Here is a 21,134-nt window from a genome sequence, read left to right on the forward strand (position 1 = left end):
CAATCATGCCTACTCAATGAAACCTTGATAAAATGTGGAATGATGAGGTTTGGGGGGCTTTCAGGGTTGGTGAACACATCGATGTGCTGGGAGTGTGTCATGCCCAGAAAGAGCATGGAAGCTCTGTGCTCTCCCTCTTGCCCTCATACCTTGCCCAATGCAACTCTGGGTTGTTGAACAACCACTGGGTTGCTCCTGAGTTGTATTCTTTATAATAAACCTGCAATTTTAAGTATGGTGTTTTCCTGAGTTCTGTGAGGCAACAGCAAACTGTTGAATCTGAGAGGGGTCACAGGAACAACCCAAACTTGTATTTGGCCAGTCAGAAGTATGGGTAGCCTTGGGACCCATTTGTGGTTGACGTCTGAAGTAGGAGCAGTCTTGTTGGACTGAGCCCTTAACCTGTGGGGTGTGCACTGATTCCACGTGGTTAGTGTCAGAACTGAATCGTAGGACAGTCAGTTGATGTCAGAGAATTGGTTTTTGTTTGGAAAAACAAAGCAATGGGTAAAAGTATACAGGTAAAGGGTAAGGAGAAGAGCATTCCAGAAAGAAGGAAAAGTATGTGCAAATGCCATGAGGTGGGAAGGAGCTTGGTGCTTTCTAAGAAACAGAAGGAGGCTCATGTAATGGGAATGCAGAACAGAGTAGCGTAAGGTGAAGGTGGAGAGGTGAACAGAGGCCAGTTCATGCAGGACCCTGGTTTTTATTTTAGATACAATGCAGAGCCACTAGATATGAGATAAGTGGTTAGATACAAACTAATTCATGGTTTTAAAGGTCTCCTCTGGACTTTTTGTGGGTTGTAAAGGAGCTAAAATCAACTGAAATAGTACTAGCGAGATTGTGATGGTTAGGGCTAGGGTGGGGAGTAGAGGTAGGGCAGGTTGCTAACCGTAACTGCTGGGATGTGGTGACGGAATGCCTTTTGGGTGTGAAAGGGAAAGAAGTGACTTGGAATCAGCAGCATGATTTGCCAATTAGTGATGTGGGGAAGACTGGTGAGGAAGGATCAAAAAGTTCATTTCTGGGCATGTTATGCTGCAGATGGGGATGGCAGACTTCAACCTGAGAACACAGAGTAAGGAGATGGCCAGGGTCAAGCTCTGGAAGAATAGCAACAATTAGAAGTTGAATAGAAAAGATAGTTCAGCAAGGGAGGCCAAGAAAGAGCAGCTTCAGGGCAGTATGGACTCACAAAAGGCAAGAAGAGTCTCACTGATGGGGTGATCAGTTGACTGATACTGCTGCAAAGCCAAAAAGATAAGCACTAAAGACTAACTTTTGGATTTAGCAATAGAGATGTGCTAGTTGCCCTCAACAACAAAAAAATTAGATGGGGTGTTGGGATGGAAGCCAGATTAGAGAGAGCTAAAAAGTAAAAAAGGGGCTCCATTTTTAGGGTAGTAAAAATACTCTGATATTATGAAAATGGATATGACATTACACATTTGTCCAAACCCCACAGATGTACAACACCACCAAGTGTGAACACTAAGGTAAACTATGAACTTTGGATGATTATGATGTATCAGTGTAGGTTCATCTTTAGTAAAAAATGTATAATTCTGGCAAGTAATGTTGATAATGGGGGAGGCTATGCATGTGTGGAGGCAGGGGGTATATGGGAAATCTCTGTACCTTCCTCTCAATTTTGCTGTAAACCTAAAATTGCTTTAAACAAATAAAGTCTCTTAAAATTAAAAGAAAGGAAGGAAGAAAAGAAGGAAGGAGGGAAGGAGGGAGGGGGAGAGAGAGAAAGAGAGAGTGAGCTTATGAGAGAGGGAAAGGAAAGGGGGGGAGGGAGGGAGGGACGGAGGGAGGAAGGGAGAAGGGAGAAGGGAGAAGGAAGGAAGAAGTCAGTCAGTCAGTCTAGAGTATATGGATACAAGGAGGGAGGGGGCTCTGGAGAACTGCCAGAGTGCTGGGGGGGAGCTGCATTCAGTGTGGCCACACCAGATGGCTTTTTCCCTCTTCCCTGCTTGTGCTGAGCAATGGAAGAGAGCAACTAAGGCAGTGAGCTCTGGTCCTGGGGCTAGAGAGGCCAGGCAGGATGGATACTCTCTCATACAGAAGACAGACTAACAATATGCCTAACCCAGCAGCACACTCTGCCTCCATACTCCATACTCACTGGAGGCTGTGACAGACAGAAATGGCAACCATACAAAGGTAAACACAGAATCTTCAACATAATCAAAAATCAGACATTTTGAGGAAAACCAGCATTGTGAAAGAGAGGTACCAAACAACAACAACAAACAGCATCTGAGGAGACAATTATTCATAACACAAAATAAGACTTCAAAATAAAATAATAACATTTATTAATCTCACAAAGGAATATGAAAGTAAATTGCATTCATAAAATTGAAACAGGCTACAAGGAACATATATTAGAAATAAAATGCAAATGTTAAAATAAAAGAAACCTAATCAGATGACTCAGTAAAAGAAATGGACCCAACACTAGACTAAATTAATGAACTGAGGAGCTCACCAAGAATGTAGTAGAAAGGAAAATGAAAAAGAAATGAGAGTTCAGTTAAGAAATATGGAGGACAGATCCAGAGCTGTACTCATTCATCTACTAGAGAAGTCCAGAATGCAAGCAAATAGAATTAAAGGTGAGGAAACAAAGAAATAGAAGACAATGTTGCAAAACTCAAGACTCCAGTCTTCAGACTTTATAAAAGGTCTTCCCCAAGTATCAAATTCTTTCTCAGGTCTTTTCTGAGAGAATGACTCTAGGATATAGTTCTGTATAACAACAACATCCAACAAAGGACAAGACATGGGACACATTCAATGGTGCAAGAGAAAAACCAGTAGAACTTAAAAAAACTGTTCCTATATTATGTAAAATAATTACAGTCTAGAATTTAAATTCCAGATAACCTCTACCCAGGTGGTGGTCACTGGCTGGTGGTGGGGGAATAATTACAGGGCTCTCTCAGAGCCCTAAAGCCGCCTGCTCTTGCAGGAACGGGAATCACGAAGCTGTCAGCTGAAGCCATGCTCACATCCTCTCAGTACTTAATGATCTTCTTTTCCATCTGACCTTCTATGCTTTAGCTTGCATATTGATGGATGTAATACTGCCCCAGCCCCTGAATCCACAGAACTTTCAGCTAACTCAGGGGTTTTTAATGCCAGCTGAACATAAGAATCACTGGAGAGCCTTTAAAATACCATGATGATAAGGTCCCATACCAGACCAATTAAATCAGCATCTCTGGGGGCAGGGCCCAGGCTGCTGCTGCTTTTTTAAGCTTCTCAGGTGAATTCTAAAGTATAGTTAGTGCTGAGAGTCATACAAGAACTGTTTCAGGCTCTCAGAACCCAATTTAAAACTTGTAGGAGAGGCCTCTAATTAGCCCTGTTCATCTTCGCATGTCAAATTACAGGTTCATTTGTATATGGGCTACCCTTAAGCGCTAGACTGTTAAATAACTGCATTAAAGCGTGATTATGTGGTATAATAAAAACATGGGTAGGGTGGAGTCCAAGAAGAGGTGGACTATGGGGTGAATGTGCCAGAAGAAGACTTCATAGAGCAGACAGGCTGGGTTCTGAAAGAGTAAGAATATGACACGTCAGTGGGATCAGGTAAGTACCCCTGAGGCAAATGCAGAGGAGAACTATTTAAGTGGGTCACCCTCCCAAGTCCCGATGCTCACATGGCCAAAAAGGAAGGGGATGACAACTATCTTGGAGGGACTTATAATTTGGTGCAAGTCACAGTGCAAAGATTCAAGAAATACTGAATTTGCAAGAATATAGGAGGATTCACTGGTTCCACTCTGGAGGAACTGTGGAAGATGGTTGGTGTCAGTGAGTGAGCATAATAAAAAAATGTTGGGAGGGGTCAGAAAAGATTTTGAGATTTTAATTTTTCTGTGGTTAACATCAGAGAGGGCAATTTCCTTTTGAAACCTATATTTCTGTGGAAAGACAATACCTCCTTGTGAATGGGAGAAAGTGTAATCACATTTCCAGCATTCCATATTGCTGGCATTGCATCATTTAGGACAGAGCTCCAATGAGCTAAGATGGGCATACTCTGAAAAATAAAACAGAGAGTGAATTCCTGGCCTAGTGGATGGTGTGGCTTTGGAGTTGAGGTAATTAATACCCTTCTTTCATTCACTGACAAGTTTCTGAAGCCTATCCATATGGAAATATAGTAAAGCTATAATTCAAACAGATTCAAGAGAGATAAAGGAACACCTAAAAATAAAAAAAAATAACAATAGATTAAATGCTCATGAAGAAAATATAGGAAAAAACTGACACATCTGCTTGGTGAAAAATACCATAAATGGGGTTAAAAGATGGTCCTAAACTTCAGTAAGAAAAAGGTGAACATCCCAGTAGAAACATAAGCAAAGGATACAAACAGATAATTCAAAACAAGAACTATAAGGTATAAGAGATTAGTAAACATCACTTATAAATAAATACAAATTAAAACAAGGTACCAATGACACCTGCCTGATTGGCGAAATTAAAAATAATGAAAAATAGTTAATGGTAGTAAGAGAAAGAGGCAGAAATAGTAAGAGAAATTACATTCCTGTTGTAGAAGTGTAAATTCATGCAACTGTTCTGAGGGGCTATTTGGTAGTGTTTTTGCATTTTGATATAGCAATTTTAGGATAAAAATTATCTCAGAGGTATCACAGAAAAATGCAAAGACACTGGCAATAAAAATTAAGGACGATCTGGGCTTCCCTTGGTGGCACAGTGGTTAAGAATCCGCCTGCCAATGCAGGAGACATGGGTTCGAGCCCTGGTCCGGGAAGATCCCACATGCCTTAAATCTGTGGTTTTTTTCGATATTGAGCTGCATGAGCTGTTTGTATATTTTGGAGATTAATTCTTTGTCAGTTGCTTCGCTTGCAAATATTTTCTCCCATTCTGAGGGTTGTCTTGTTTATGGTTTCCTTTGCTGTGCAAACCTTTTAAGTTTCATTAGGTCCCATTTGTTTATTTGTTTTTACTTCCATTTCTCTAGGAGATGGGTCAAAAAGGACACTGGGTACTGGTAATACCCTAGGGGGAAAAAAACTCTTGGCCTGGGTAGTGGTTACATGAGTATGTTCAATTTGTGATAATTCACTGAGCTAGACATTAATGATTTCTAAGTGTTTCTGTAATTTTATATTATACTTCAATATATTTTTTTTAAAGAGAGAAGACAGATCCCATACAAGGAGTGGTTATTATAATGGCACTAACCTTCTCAATATTAATACTAGAAACAAGAAGAAACAGCAAAATGCCTTCTCAATACTTTTTTTTTTGGCCATGGTGTGCAGCGTGCGGAACTTCCTCGAACAGGGCTTGAACCCATGCCCCCTGAACTGGAAGCGTGGAATCTTAACCACTGGCCCATCAGGGAAGTCTGCGCCTTCCAAATTTTAATGGAAGATGTTTCTAACCTAGAATTCTGTATTCGAATTTTCAATCAAATGTGAGGGTAAAATTAAAACATTTCCAGACAGGGAAGGTCATAGAAAAGTTACCTCCACACGTACCTTTTCTCAGAAACTTCCTGCAGAATGTGCCCCAATATAAGGAGGGAATAAACAGGGAGACAAAGACATGGGATCAAGGAGACAGAGACTTTAATATAAGAGGAAGACAAAAGAATTTCCCAAGATGACAGCCTGTTGTGTCGCAGGCCTCAAAAACAACTAGTGCACTTGGGAGCAGCAGGCTAGAGTTCTAGGGCAGAAATCTCCAAGAGAAACTAAAACCAGGAGAGTACTTGCTTGTGTTTGACCATACTGAGAGACTGTTCAGTTCTGTCAGAGTACAGGGGTATATCGGGGGTAGCTACATAGAAAACCAAACAATAAAAACCCCCAAATATGGCAAATATTACATTTAGGATAAGCAAAGAGTGATTCCACCATCCAAAAAATGGGGAAGTATAATTATAGTTCAACTCAGCTGCAAACAGGAGTTTTTATGATTATAACAACATAAATAGGGACTCCTGATTTAGCCAAATATTGTGATGTAACTATATTACATGAGTGGGAGGAAGGGGAAGTTGTATGTGTTTATAGTGTGTGGGGGGGTCCTGGCGGAGGTAACATAAGATAATAAATCCTTCTACAGTAGGACATCAAAGGTTAACTGAATTGAAAAACCAAGAAAGAGTGTAAGCCACTGACATGGATGCCTCTAAAGGTTGAACATACTCAAAATCCATTAGGAAGAGCAAAACGTTAGGAAATTATGTTAATTAGGGTAAAACCTAGTGGGATTTGTCAGAAGATTGGGCAAAGAGTGGGTAAATTGAATAAGTTTACCCTATCTGTTCCAGCCATGAAAGAAAGTTATATTGTACCCAACTGCATAATTCCTTGTCTAATGTTGAAAATACTTTATGGTAATAATGACTGTGATATTAAGTGGTGAAATAGAAAGGAATGCAATGCTTTAGGTTAAAAAAAATCAGCATTGGATTTTGAAATATATTGAATATCCATTTTTGCATTTATCTAAATTAAATAATTTTTCTCCTTTGGGAAAAAAAAAGTATAAGCATGGAGAAGTAAAAAACAATTAAAATAATTTAAATGTGGACAATGAAGATGGGAAGGTGTGGGGCAGGATGCTGTCACTTTCTCTTTGCACTGTAGCACTTTTTCAATTATGTGTAATAGTACTTTCTTAAAAATAAAATTAAACTGAAAAAAGCCCTATAAAAACAAAAGAACCTCAGGGCCTAACAAATCACTTTTAGCTTTAAAACTCTAGATAATGACCTGAAACATCTCGTGAACAAGAAGAAGCATATATGTAGCACACACCAGTAATCATTATTACTTTTTTTTTGCGGTACACGGGCCTCTCACTGTTGTGGCCTCTCCCGTTGCGGAGCACAGGCTCCAGACGCGCAGGCTCAGCAGCCATGGCTCACGGGCCTAGCCGCTCCGCGGCATGTGGGATCTTCCCGGACCGGGGCATGAACCCGTGTCCCCTGCATCGGCAGGCAGACTCTCAACCACTGTGCCACCAGGAAAGCCCCAGTAATCATTATTAATTACATGTCATTTCAACCCCAAATCCTCCCCATATGAAGAGCTAAACTACCTACATTTAGTATAGGGTACATGAAAAGCTGCCTCAAAAAGCCAGAACGTACAAACCAAATGTCTTCATTTTATCAGATTAGATTGAATTCACAGTATTGTAACTGACATGTAACTTTTCAGGAATACATATAGTTAGTTTGATCAGTTGTGCAAACATAGGATTATTCATTTATCTTTTATGGGTTGATAATTAATGAAATTAAGTGCCTGAATCAAAAGAACAGATACAGTTTGTATAAGTGAAATTACCTGAAGAAGGTCACGAAGAACTGTACCAGGTCCATAAAATTGCTGTGCTGGGAGAAGGCAATCTGTGACAGAAAAACACGTAGAGTGATTGGGTTATAAGATAGCACCATTAACTCAGCCTTCTCGTTGAAGCAGAAAGACGTTAACATTTCAAGAAGAGATTAATGAAATTTTTCACTTGAGGAAAAGCACCTTATCCCTTTAGTCTTTCTTGCTTAATTGCCACACAAAAGTGATATTCTGAGACTCAGCACAAACCCCTACAGTCCCCCTGCTCTTGACAGCGGATCTCAGTTTTTAATCTGACCTTGAAGACTTCTCAGACTCCTGCTAATGACCCCAATGACAAGCAAGTCAGGTTACTTCCTACCGCCTTGTGCCCTTTTCAAGACAAAATGCTCTCCTTGTTTGCTTCAAATTCCAATTCTTGGATCTACCGTCAGGTGGGCAGCTTCCTTTTATGCCCTTCATCCCTTTGTCACTTAATGTACTCACTTCAAGATAACATCCTTTTTAAAAAAAAAACCTTATCCCAAGCTTCACTACACTGAATATCATCTGACAATATAACACCAATTTGAACTTAAATAATTTTATACCAAGAATATTATAAAATCCCTAATGTAGTTCATCAAATCTAAGACACCACTAAAACAGGCATTATTTTGTGTACTATTAAGAAAACACTGCCAGTTACACTATGACACACTGCTTTTAAAATCATTGTAAGATGTATCATGATTTCAGAGATATTAGAGCATGAAAAAATGTACACCTCAGAATTTATTAGTAAGTATGATAATTGTGTCCTTACTACCCTATGACACACATGGTACTAGCCAGATGTTATGGTGTGTTCTCTGCTTATTTTTAAGGAACCACAGCCCTCCTTGGAGAGATAATGGTACTATAAATGAAACAATTATTGAATAAGATGGTAATTATTGAAATGAAGGCAGTAAGTATGACAAGAGTCACATAAGTAAATGATTAGCGTCTTCTTTTCCTAATCCCACCCTACCTGCCCCCCCCAACCTACTCCTGTCAACTCCCATCCTACAGCAATGCAAGGAAAGTGCTACAGCCTAGGCCCCAGCACAGTAACAATCCAGTGCTTTGCACTTCTTTTATAGTCAGACTCACAGAGGCAGAAGAGAGGAGAAGCTTCCACTGCTTTTCTTTTGAATGCTCTTATTTTCTTTTTGACATTTAAATAAAGGTCCAATATTACCTTTTCAGGCCATAGAATATTATGGGGCATAGAATCTGAAATTTTTGTATCCTCCCTCTAGCCACCATTTATAATCAGAAATACAAAGATACATAGATTTGATATCATAGACAAGGAGAAACCATATTCTTTGCTTTCCTTCATTTATGATAGTAATCATCCTAAATAAGAAGGCTCCTTGAGAGAAGGAAAACTGCAGAATATGGCTACAGTCCTCTCATAAAGGTTTTTAATAAAACTGGGGAAAAACAATTATATAAACGAGGTTACTCAGTCTTGAGGAAAGAAGAATCCAGGTTACAAGACATAAAGAAGGAGAAGGAAACATCTTAGTGCATCCAATTCTGTTTAGATTTTAAACTTTTAAAACATTACTATGGGAGGAATCGGGAAGATGGCAGAAGAGTAAGACGCGGAGATCACCTTCCTCTCCACAGATACACCAGGAATACATCTACACGTGGAACAACTCCTACAGAACACCTACTGAACGCTGGCAGAAGACCTCAGACCTCCCAAAAGGCAAGAAACTCCCCACGTACCTGGGTAGGGCAAAAGAAAAAAGAATAAACAGAGACAAAAGAATAGGGACGGGACCTGCACCAGTGGGAGGGAGCTGTGAAGGAGTAAAGGTTTCCACACACTAGGAAGCCCCTTTGCGGGCGGAGACTGCGGGTGGCGGAGGGGGAAGCTTCGGAGCCGAGGAGAAGAGCACAGCAACAGGGTTGCGCAAGGCAAAGCGGAGAGATTCCCAAACAGAGGATCGGTGCCGACCGGCACTCACTAGCCCGAGAGGCTTGTCTGCTCACCGGCTGGGGCGGGCGGGGACTGGGAGCTGAGGCTCGGGCTTCGGTCGGAGCGCAGGGAGAGGACTGGGGTTGGCGGCGGGAACACAGCCTGCAGGGGGTTAGTGCACCACTGGCTAGCCGGGAGGGAGTCGGGAAAAAGTCTGAACCTGCCGAAGAGGCAAGAGACTTTTTCTTCCCTCTTTGTTTCCTAGTGCGTGAGGAGAGGGGGATTAAGAGCGCTGCTTAAAGGAGCTCCAGAGACGGGTGCGAGCCGCAGCTAACAGCGCGGACCCCAGAGACGGGTATGAGACGCTAAGGCCGCGGCTGCCGCCACCAAGAAGCCTGTGTGCGAGCACAGGTCACTATCCACACCTCCCTTCTGGGGAGCCTGTGCAGCCCGCCACTGCTAGGGTCCCGGGATTCAGGGACAACTTCCCCGGGAGAACGCACGGCGCGCCCCAGGATGGTGCAACGTCCGGCCGGCCTCTGCCGCCACAGGCTCGCCCCGCATCCACACCCCTCCCTCCCCCGGCCTGAGTGAGCCAGAGTCCCCGAATCAGCTGCTCCTTTAAACCCGTCGTGTCTGAGCGAAGAACAGATGCCCTCCGGAGACCTACACGAAGAGGCGGGGCCAAATCCAAAGCTGAGCCCCCGGAGCTGTGCGAACAAAGAAGAGAAAGGGAAATCTCTCCCAGCAGCCTCAGGAGCAGCGGATTAAAACCTCCACAATCAACTTGATGTACCCTGCATCTGTGGAATACATGAATAGACAACGAATCATCCCAAATTGAGGAGGTGGACTTTGAGAGCAAGATTTATTATTTTTTCCCCTTTTCCTCTTTTTTTGTGAGTGTGTATGCTTCTGTGGGAGATTTTGTATAGCTTTGCTTTCACCATTTGTCCTAGGGTTCTATACGTCCGTTTTTTTTTTCTTTTTTAAAAATTTTTTTCTTAATAATTACTTTTTATTTTAATAACTTTTTAATTTTATCTTATTTTACTTTATCCTCTTTCCTCTTTCTTTTCCTTCCTTCCCTCCCTCCCTCCCTTCCTTTCTACTTTTTCTCCCTTTTATTCTGAGCCAAGTGGATAAAAGGCTCTTGGTGCTGCAGTCAGGAGTCAGTGCTGTGCCTCTGAGGTGGGAGAACTGGTCCACAAGAGACCTCCCAGGTCCACGTAATATCAAACGGCGAAAATCTTCCAGAGATCTCCATCTCAACACCAACACCCAGCTTCACTCAAGGAGCAGCAAACTAGAGTGCTGGAACCCTATGCCAAGCAACTAGCAAGACAGGAATAAAAACCCACCCATTAGCAGAGAGGCTGCCTAAAATCATAATAAGTCCACAGACACCCTCAAAACACACCACCAGACGTGGACCTGCACACCAGAAAGACAAGATCCAGCCTCATCCACCAGAACACAGGCACTAGTCCCCTCCACCAGGAAGCCTACACAACCCACTGAACCAACTTTAGCCACTGGGGACAGAAACCAAAAACAACGGGAACTACGAACCTGCAGCCTACAAAAAGGAGACCCCAAACACAGTAAGTGAAGCAAAATGAGAAGACAGGAAAACACACAGCAGATGAAGGAGCAAGAAAAAACCCCACCAGACCTAACAAATGAAGAGGAAATAGGCAGTCTACCTGAAAAGTAATTCAGAATAATGATAGTAAAGATGAACCAAAATCTTGGAAATAGAATGGAGAAAATGCAAGAAACATTTAACAAGGTCCTAGAAGAACTAAAGATGAAACAAGCAACGATGAACAACACAATAAATGAAATTAAAAATACTCTAGAAGGGATCAATAGCAGAATAACTGAGGCAGAAGAACGGATAAGTGACCTGGAAGATAAAATAGTGGAAATAACTACTGCAGAGCAGAATAAAGAAAAAAGAATGAAAAGAACTGAGGACAGTCTCAGAGACCTCTGGGACAACATTAAACGCACCAACATTCGAATTATAGGGGTTCCGGAAGAAGAGAAAAAGAAAGGGACTGAGAAAATATTTGAAGAAGTTATAGGTGAAAACTTCCCTAATATGGGAAAGGAAATAGTTAATCAAGTCCAGGCAGCACAGAGAGTCCCATACAGGATAAATCCAAGGAGAAACACGCCAAGGCACATATTAATCAAACTTTCAAAAATTAAATACAAAGAAAACATATTAAAAGCAGCAAGGGAAAAACAACAAATAACACACAAGGGAATCCCCATAAGGTTAACAGCTGATCTTTCAGCAGACACTCTGCAAGCCAGAAGGGACTGTCAGGACATATTTAAAGCGATGAAGGAGAAAAACCTACAACCAAGATTACTCTACCCAGCAAGGATCTCATTCAGATTTGATGGAGAAATTAAAACCTTTACAGACAAGCAAAAGCTGAGACAGTTCAGCACCACCAAACCAGCTTTACAACAAATGCTAAAGGACCTTCTCTAGGCAAGAAACACAAGAGAAGGAAAAGACCTACAATAACAAACCCAAAACAATTAAGAAAATTGGAATAGGAACATACATATCAATAATTACCTTACATGTAAATGGATTAAATGCTCCCACCAAAAGACACAGACTGGCTGAATGGATACAAAAACAAGACCCATATATGCCGTCTACAAGAGACCCACTTCAGACCTAGAGACACATACAGACTGAAAGTGAGGGGATGGAAAAAGATATTCCATGCAAATGGAAACCAAAAGAAAGCTGGAGTAGCAATTCTCATATCAGACAAAATCGACTTTAAAATAAAGACTATGACAAGAGACAAAGAAGGCCACTACATAATGATCAAGGGATCGATCCAAGAAGAAGATATAACAATAGTAAATATTTATGCACCCAACACAGGAGCACCTCAATACATAAGACAAATACTAACAGCCATAAAAGGGGAAATCGACAGTAAAACATTCATAGTAGGGGACTTTAACACCCCACTTTCACCAATGGACAGATCATCCAAAATGAAAATAAATAAGGAAACACAAGCTTTAAATGATACATTAAACAAGGTGGACTTAGTTGATATTTATAGCGCATTCCATCCAAAAACAACAGAATACACTTTCTTCTCAAGTGCTCATGGAACATTCTCCAGGATAGATCATATCTTGGGTCACAAGTCAAGCCTTGGTAAATTTAAGAAAATTGAAATTGTATCAAGTATCTTTTCCGACTACAACGCTATGAGACTAGATATCAATTACAGGAAAAGATCTGTAAAAAATACAAACACGTGGAGGCTAAACAATACACTACTTAATAACGAAGTGATCACTGAAGAAATCAAAGAGGAAATAAAAAAATACCTAGAAACAAATGACAATGGAGACATGACAACCCAAAACCTATGGGATGCAGCAAAAGCAGTTCTAAGAAGGAAGTTTATAGCAATACAATCCTACCTTAAGAAACAGGAAACATCTCGAATAAACAAACTAACCTTGCACCTAAAGCAATTAGAGAAAGAAGAAGAAAAAACCCCCAAAGTTAGCAGAAGGAAAGAGATCATAAAGATCAGATCAGAAATAAATGAAGAAGAAATGAAGGAAATGATAGCAAAGATCAATAAAACTAAAAGCTGGTTCTTTGAGAAGATAAACAAAAGTGATAAACCATTAGCCAGACTCATCAAGAAAAAAAGGGAGAAGACTCAAATCAATAGAATTAGAAATGAAAAAGGAGAAGTAACAACTGACACTGCAGAAATACAAAAAGATCATGAGAGATTACTACAAGCAACTCTATGCCAACAAAATGGACAACCTGGAAGAAATGGACAAATTCTTAGAAATGCACAACCTGCCAAGACTGAATTAGGAAGAAATAGAAAATATGAACAGACCAATCACAAGCACTGAAATTGAAACTGTGATTAAAAATCTTCCAACAAACAAAAGCCCAGGACCAGATGGCTTCACAGGCGAGTTCTATCAAACATTTAGAGAAGAGCTAACACCTATCCTTCTCAAACTCTTCCAAAATATAGCAGAGGGAGGAACACTCGCAAACTCATTCTATGAGGCGACCATCACCCTGATACCAAAACCAGACAAGGAAGTCCCAAAGAAAGAAAACTATAGGCCAATATCACTGATGAACATAGATGCAAAAATCCTCAACAAAATACTAGCAAACAGAATCCAACAGCCCATTAAAAGGATCATACACCATGATCAAGTGGGGTTTATTCCAGGAATGCAAAGATTCTTCAATATACGCAAATCAATCAACACCATATCAACAAATTGAAGGAGAAAAACCATATGATCATCTCAATAGATGCAGAGAACGCTTTCGACAAAATTCAACACCAATTTATGATAAAAACCCTGCAGAAAGTAGGCATAGAAGAACTTTCCTCAATATAATAAAGGCCATATATGACAAACCCACAGCCAACATTGTCCTCAATGCTGAAAAACTGAAAGCATTTCCACTAAGATCAGGAAAAAGACAAGGCTGCCCACTCTCACCACTCTTATTCAACATAGTTTTGGAAATTTTAGCCACAGCAATCAGAGAAGAAAAGGAAATAAAAGGAATCCAAATCGGAAAAGAAGAAGTAAAGCTGTCACTGTTTGCAGATGACATGATACTATACATAGAGAATCCTAAAGATGCTACTAGAAAACTACTAGAGCTAATCAATGAATTTGGTAAAGTAGCAGGATACAAATTTAATGCACAGAAATCTCTGGCATTCCTATATACTAATGATGAAAAATCTGAAAGTGAAATCAAGAAAACACTACCATTTACCACTGCAACAAAAAGAATAAAATATCTAGGAATAAACCTACCTAAGGAGACAAAAGACCTGTATGCAGAAAATTATAAGACACTGATGAAAGAAATTAAAGATGATACAAATAGATGGAGAAATATACCATGTTCTTGGATTGGAAGAATCAACATTGTGAAAATGACTCTACTACCCAAAGCAGTCTACAGGTTCAATGCAATCCCTTTCAAACTACCAGTGGCATTTTTCACAAAACTAGAACAAAAAATTTCACAATTTGTATGGAAACACAAAAGACCCCGAATAGCCAAAGCAATCTTGAGAACAAAAAAACGGAGCTGGAGGAATCAGGCTCCCTGACTTCAGAGTATACTACAAAGCTACAGTAATCAAGACAGTATGGTACTGGCACAAAAACAGAAATACAGATCAATGGAACAGGACAGAAAGCCCAGAGATAAACCCATGCACATATGGTTACCTTACCTTTGATAAAGGAGGCAGGAATGTACAGTGGAGAAAGGACAGCCTCTTCAATAAGTGGTGCTGGGAAAACTCGACAGGTACATGTAAAAGTATGAGATTAGATCACTCCCTAACACCATACACAAAAATAAGCTCAAAATGGATTAAAGACCTAAATGTAAGGCCAGAAACTATCAAACTCTTAGAGGAAAACATAGGCAGAACACTCTATGACATAAATCACAGCAAGATCCTTTTTGACCCACCTTCCAGAGAAATGGAAATAAAAACAAAAATAAACAAATGGGACCTAATGAAACTTCAAAGCTTTTGCACAGCAAAGGAAACCATAAACAAGACCAAAAGACAACCCTCAGAATGGAAGAAAGTATTTGCGAATGAAGCAACTGACAAAGGATTAATCTCCAAAACTTACAAGCAGCTCATGCAGCTCAGTAACAAAAAAAACAAACAACCCAATCCAAAAATGGGCAGAAGACCTTAATCGACATTTCTCCAAAGAAGATATACAGACTGTCAACAAACACATGAAAGAATGCTCAACATCATTAATCATTAGAGAAATGCAAATCAAACATACAATGAGATATCATCTCACACCAGTCAGAATGGCCATCATCAAAAAATCTAGAAACAGTAAATGATGGAGAGGGTGTGGAGAAAAGGGAACCCTCTTGCACTGCTGGTGGGAATGTAAATTGATACAGCCACTGTGGAGAACAGTATGGATGTTTCTTAAAAAACTACAAATAGAACTACCATATGACCCAGCAATCCCACTACTGGGCATATACCCTGAGAAAACCATAATTCAAAAAGAGTCATGTACCAAAATGTTCATTGCACCTCTATTTACAATAGGCAGGAGATGGAAACAACCTAAGTGTCCACCATCGGATGAATGGATAAAAAAGATGTGGCACATATATACAATGTTATATTACTCAGCCATAAAAAGCAACGAAATTGAGCTATTTGTAATGAGGTGGATGGACCTAGAGTCTGTCATACAGAGTGAAGTAAGTCAGAAAGACAAAGACAAATACCGTATGCTAACACATATATATGGAATCTAAGGAAAAAAAAATGTCATGAAGAGCCTAGGGGTAAGACAGGAATAAAGACACAGACCTACTAGAGAATGGACTTGAGGATATGCGGAGGGGGAAGAGTAAGCTGTGACAAAGTGAGAGAGTGGCATGGACATATATACACTACCAAACGTAAAATAGACAGCTAGTGGGAAGCAGCCGCATAGCACAGGGAGATCAGCTCAGTGCATTGTGACCACCTAGGGAGGGTGGGAGGGAGGGAGATGCAAGAGGGAAGAGATATGGTAACATATGTATATGTTTAACTGATTCACTTTGTTATAAAGCAGAAACTAGCACACCATTGTAAAGCAATTATACTCCAATAAAGATGTAAAACAAAATAAAAATTAAAAACAAAACATTAGTATGTCTTCAGTGTTTTAACGAAATCCACGAGGTGATTTTATACTCACTGTAGGGTGCCAAAAAATTTGGATGCTAATGGCACCTTCTGGAGACCCATCCAGTGTCTGTGTGCCCTGTGCCACATAACACTCCTAAGGGCATATGGGATCCCAACCATTAGCCTGATTTCTTGCTAAAGTAGAGCCACACCACATTCACGTCCAAGTTAAAATCATAAAGAACCTATATAGGGCTTCCCTGGTGTCGCAGTGGTTAAGAATCTGCCTGCCAATGCAGGGGACACGGGTTCAAGCTCTGGTCCAGGAAGATCCCATGTGTCGTGGAGCAACTAAGCCCATGAGCCACAATTACTGAGCCTGTGCTCTAGAGCCCATGAGCCACAACTACTGAGCCCATGTGCCACAACTACTGAAGCCTAGAGCCCGTGCTCTGCAATGAGAAGCCACTGCAATGAGAAGCTCCCGCTCGCCGCAGCTGGAGAAGGCCCACGTGCAGCGATGAAGACTCAACGCAGCCAAAAAATAAGATATAAATAAATAAATAAATGTATTAAAAAAGAACCTATATAACCTTGCTGCCAGTGTGGCTGGTCCCCAAGACTCACATTACTCTAAAAGTGTTTTTCTTTTGTTGAATGTTTATCATGTAAGTCTCCAAAGTTACAAGGTTTCAAAGAGAAGCAAAGGTTCTTTTTTCTTCCTTCAGAAAATGTCTGGAATTTATATTAGCTATACAATTTTACAGAGCAAGAGCAGTAGTTACAAGCTCTTTTCAAATCAAATTCCTGTCTTGGAGTATTTCTGCCAACATTTCTTTTCTACCCTCCCAGTGGAGAACACCCCTCTGCTACTGTGAAACTCCGACTGACGGTGACAAATGATCGCTCAGCACCATTCGATGAAAAGGTGGCCCTGGAATTCTTCTGGTTCCCTGTTTGGTTCTTGCTACCTCACACAGGATGGGAAGCCTTGCCTTACGTCCTGGGTACTGGGGTGGGTGTAATTAGGAAAATATAACTGGGTGTGGGAAAGCCAGGTGTGTTGTTTCCTTTAAATAAAGTTTGCTCCACAGATGGGGCATCTTCGCTTCCTCAAGGCAAAACAGCAGATGAACCCAAAGGGGATCAAAACGATGGACAAGAAGATGCCCAGGAAGGTGAAGGAGTCCTCCAGAACCCCGAGCCTGCAGACAGGGCAGCCTCCAACGACAACGATGGAAGTGGCAGGGTGCCGGGTGACATTCCGACTGTGGATGTTGCAGACCCTGGGGTGGTGGGTGGGTAGCCCTGTGAGGAGGTAGGGGTAGGGCGGCGGCTGGGAGGGCGCCGTAGCGGTGTGGGCTACGCAAAAAGTAGCCCATGCCACCCTACAGGTTGTAGGCGGGAGGCTGCTCCTGCAGCAGGGGCTTGTGGTTCATGGCGGGCGGCGCCCACTGCGCCCAGCCTGGTTCCCGCTAGCGCCCCCGCTCCCTTTCGGACTCGGCTCCAGCTCGGACTCACGGGGACTCCCAGACGCCCGGCAGCGGATCTTCCCCAGGGGTGGGTGTGGGGTGAGGAAGTGGGGGTAGAGGAAGATGGCCTGGCCCAAACCTCAAAACCAGGAAATGGAAGGAAATGTAGAGGATGTTTTAGAGTTTTGAAAGTACAGAGAAATAAGGAGTAACTGCACGGTAGGCCTTGGTGAGGCTCTGAAGCACCAGCGATTATTCTGCACCCAAGCCTGTCACATATGGGAGTGAGGACAGCTGCCTTCAAACCTCATGGCCATGGGCCAGGGCACCAGGAGTAGCAGTCAGTGAATGAAAATCTCTGGACTCAGTTAAGCCCTGAGGTTTCTGCATGTCTCTGAGGGAAGGGGACGGGGCTCTGTGGATACAGGCTGAGAACGAATTTCATCAACTATGGTGGGTATAGGCTGAGCCCAAGCTTACTGTAAAAATAAGTGAGTATGACACTTATCATACTCAACTGCCACAAAACAATTTTTTTTAACACTGGTGTTTTGCATCTATACGTACAATCCACAAAGCAGTTACAAATGAATGAATGAATGAATAGGGAAAGATCACTGTTTAATACAGAAGGTTTGAAAAAGGAGAACCTCTAATTTGCCTTTATCTTCTCCACCAAGAACTGTCTTCACTGTTACAAGCATTTAAGTCAGGGAGAGGATGGGAAAGGATAGCTGGCTGCCCTGTGAGGTGAAGTTTTCTAGCTTCAAGGCAGCACTCGTCAGGCTTTAAGAAAACCCAAGGTCTATATGCACATGGCAGAACCTCTGTGGGCTGCTCCCTTGGCCCCCTGAGGCCAGCAGCTCCACCAGGGCTCAGCTCCACCTGGCCAGGGAGCCCTTCCCGACTATGGCCCATCTGCTCCTCAACTCTCCCCAAGAGCCCAGGCTCTGCAGATGCCAAAGACCTGACATTAGGACCAGAGAGGGCTTATAAGTGGTCATGGCTGCCCTCTGGCTCCTCCTGGCTCCTTGCCAATCTTGCCACGTAACTCTGAACACTGCAAGGCCAGGAGAGGACTGATTCCTCCCATAAGAACTTAGGCCTGTTTACAAATAGCTTTCCAGTCTAGGCCTCAGCTGTGGCAAGGATGGAAGATTCTATGACTACTGGCTGAGCATATCCTAACTTGAGTCTAGTGCTGCCACTGCCGTGACACAAAACCACTTTCTTTTTTTTTTTTCTAAACCTAAGTTCTATATGGAACTCTATGTTGAGATCATAGGCCCTGGACTGGATCCCAGTGACCATCACCTAGCCTCACACACCACCCACCTAATGCTGGTTTGTGCAGGCACAGAAACTATATACCCAAGCTCTGGTCAGAGCCTCAAGACTGGGTAACACTACCAACCCGCTCATTCCTGACATGTAAGCTAACACTCACCATCTGTCCACTGTCAACCTCTGGGCTCTCTTCCTCAAATTTCCTTCCAGCCATTCATTTTCACCACTCTCCAGAATCCCTATTTCATTCTATCATGTTCATCAATAATTTAAAAACCATTAAGAACTACACATACCTGGTTGAAATATCAACAATCAATGATTCCTCCCCACCCCCTCCTCTTTTTCTTTCTTTTTTTTTTTTTGCGGTACGCAGGCCTCTCACTGTTGTGGCCTCTCCCGTTGTGGAGCACAGGCTCCGGACGCGCAGGCCCAGCAGCCATGGCTCACGGGCCCAGCCGCTCCGCAGCAATGTGGGATCCTCCCGGACCGGGGCACAAACCCGTGTCCCCTGCATCGGCAGGCGGACTCCCAACCACTGCGCCAGCAGGGAAGCCCCTCTTTTTCTTTTTAATTAATTTATTTATGGCTGCGTTGGGTCTTCGTTGCTGCGCACAGGCTTTCTCTAGTTGTGGTGAGTAAGGGCTACTCTTCGTTGCAGTGAGCGAGCTTCTCATTATGGTGGCTTCTCTTGTTGAGGAGCATGGGCTCTAGGCGCGCGGGCTTCAATAGTTGTGGCATGTGGGCTCAGTAGTGTGGCTCACGGGCTCTAGAGTGCAGGATCAGTAGTCGTGGAGCACGAGCTTAGCTGCTCCGCGGCATGTGGGATCTTCCCGGACCAGGGCTCAAACCCGTGTCCCCTGCAGGGGCAGGCAGATTCTTAACTACTGTACCAACAGGGAAGTCTCTCTTCTTCTTCTTAAGGCTTCTCTCCAGAGGCCCTCACCTTTAATTAGATTTCTGTTCAGTTCTTCTGGGGGGTTACCTTTTTATCACTAATAAGTTGGCTTTTGTTTTGTTTCATTTTGTTTTTTGTTACTTCTTGATCTAGTTATTTTAGGCATCACTTACTAACTTCCTACTAGATTAGAAGGAGATTTAGGCCATCAGCCCCCACCCCCCAATCCCCCAGTAGAATTATATCACTATTTTTACTGCCTCTGTTATAATTTATAATTTCTATGTTGTTATCCTGAGGGTGATGGTGATGGAAAGATGCCAAAACAGACAGGAACTGGATATAATACCCTTGGATTCAGGGAGGGGATGTGCCTTGCACCCACAAAAGGCTGTAGGAGCAGAAGACAATATAGCCATGCCCACTGGAAAGCAGCTTCACAAACCTCACAGGCCCATGGGGAGGAGCCCTCAGGTCTCTGATGCACCCCTGCTTGTGGGGTGGGGAGGAGAAGTCAGTAGCTTTCAGGGAAGCTCCCTTTGCCATTTTCACCAGGGTGAAGTATGCTGGGCTGAGGGAGAGGAGGTTTTTCTCCTGCCCTCTGATCGTTCTAAAACTGCCTGACAGTGGCTAATAACTGGTAAAACTCTAGTACAGTGCTGTGTGCTTCCTGCAAAGGAGAACAGAATGTCAGTTCTGAGATATGTCCCAGGTGGCCTAGGCTGCAGGCCCAGCTGAGGCATATTCTTGCAGCTAGTTTTGGGAGGTTAAATAATATATTTGGACCTTTATTTCTTGTTCAATCATCTGTATTATCCCTAAAAAAAATTTTTTATTGTGGAAAATATTAAACTTTTTAACAAGTAGAGAGAATAGTATAATGAACCCCATGTGTTTATCACCCAGCTTTAATAATTACAGCTCACGGCCAATCTTATTTTATCCATCCATACTCTACCCATTTCCCCGTGATCATATTATTTTGAAGCAAATCCCAGACTTCCTATCATTTCATTAAGTATTTCAATATAGCCAGTATTCCTTAACTACCCTCTTTGTAAAATTAGGGATGTTTGTGTCCTCATCCTTCCCTTTTCTTCTACTTCTCAACTCTTGAGAGTTTGACAAGATTCCAACCTAGAACAATTCAATCTTCTAACACCACACTATGTAGACTGGGACAATAAATTCTTGGTCTCTAACCCCTGCTGGCTCTTCAGCACTGGTCAACAATCATGCTGACAATATCAGAAAAAAGCTGCCATTACCTATATAAATGTTACAAAAGTTGCCAAAAAACCCAAAGTTCTGATACCGAGAATAAAGCTCTCATCTACAACTATGCGTTCATCTAGTGCACATTTATGGAGTGTCTACAGTTGATTAACACTATGCTATGACACAGAAATA

The 21,134-nt window shown here is 42.1% G+C and overlaps 1 protein-coding gene and 1 pseudogene across 5 annotated transcripts in view; both read right to left on the reverse strand.

Annotated features, from left to right (window-relative positions):
• ATRN (attractin) overlaps positions 1-21,134 on the reverse strand; it is a 171,456-nt gene that overhangs the window by 21,572 nt on the left and 128,750 nt on the right. For 3 of the 5 annotated variants that reach the window (XM_089896619.1, XM_022592878.2, XM_089896620.1), the window contains one exon: positions 7,362-7,423. In XM_089896619.1, the coding sequence (XP_089752745.1) occupies positions 7,362-7,423 (62 nt within the window). The other 2 variants (XM_022592879.3, XM_089896622.1) reach the window with 2 other exon arrangements.
• On the reverse strand, positions 14,244-17,552 carry LOC149747468 (membrane protein BRI3 pseudogene; annotated as a pseudogene).

This window comes from Delphinapterus leucas, chromosome 15 (assembly GCF_059928025.1).
Source record: "Delphinapterus leucas isolate spDelLeu-1000000601 "Yukka" chromosome 15, BTC_Dleu_Yukka2, whole genome shotgun sequence".
Lineage (NCBI taxonomy): Eukaryota > Metazoa > Chordata > Mammalia > Artiodactyla > Monodontidae > Delphinapterus > Delphinapterus leucas.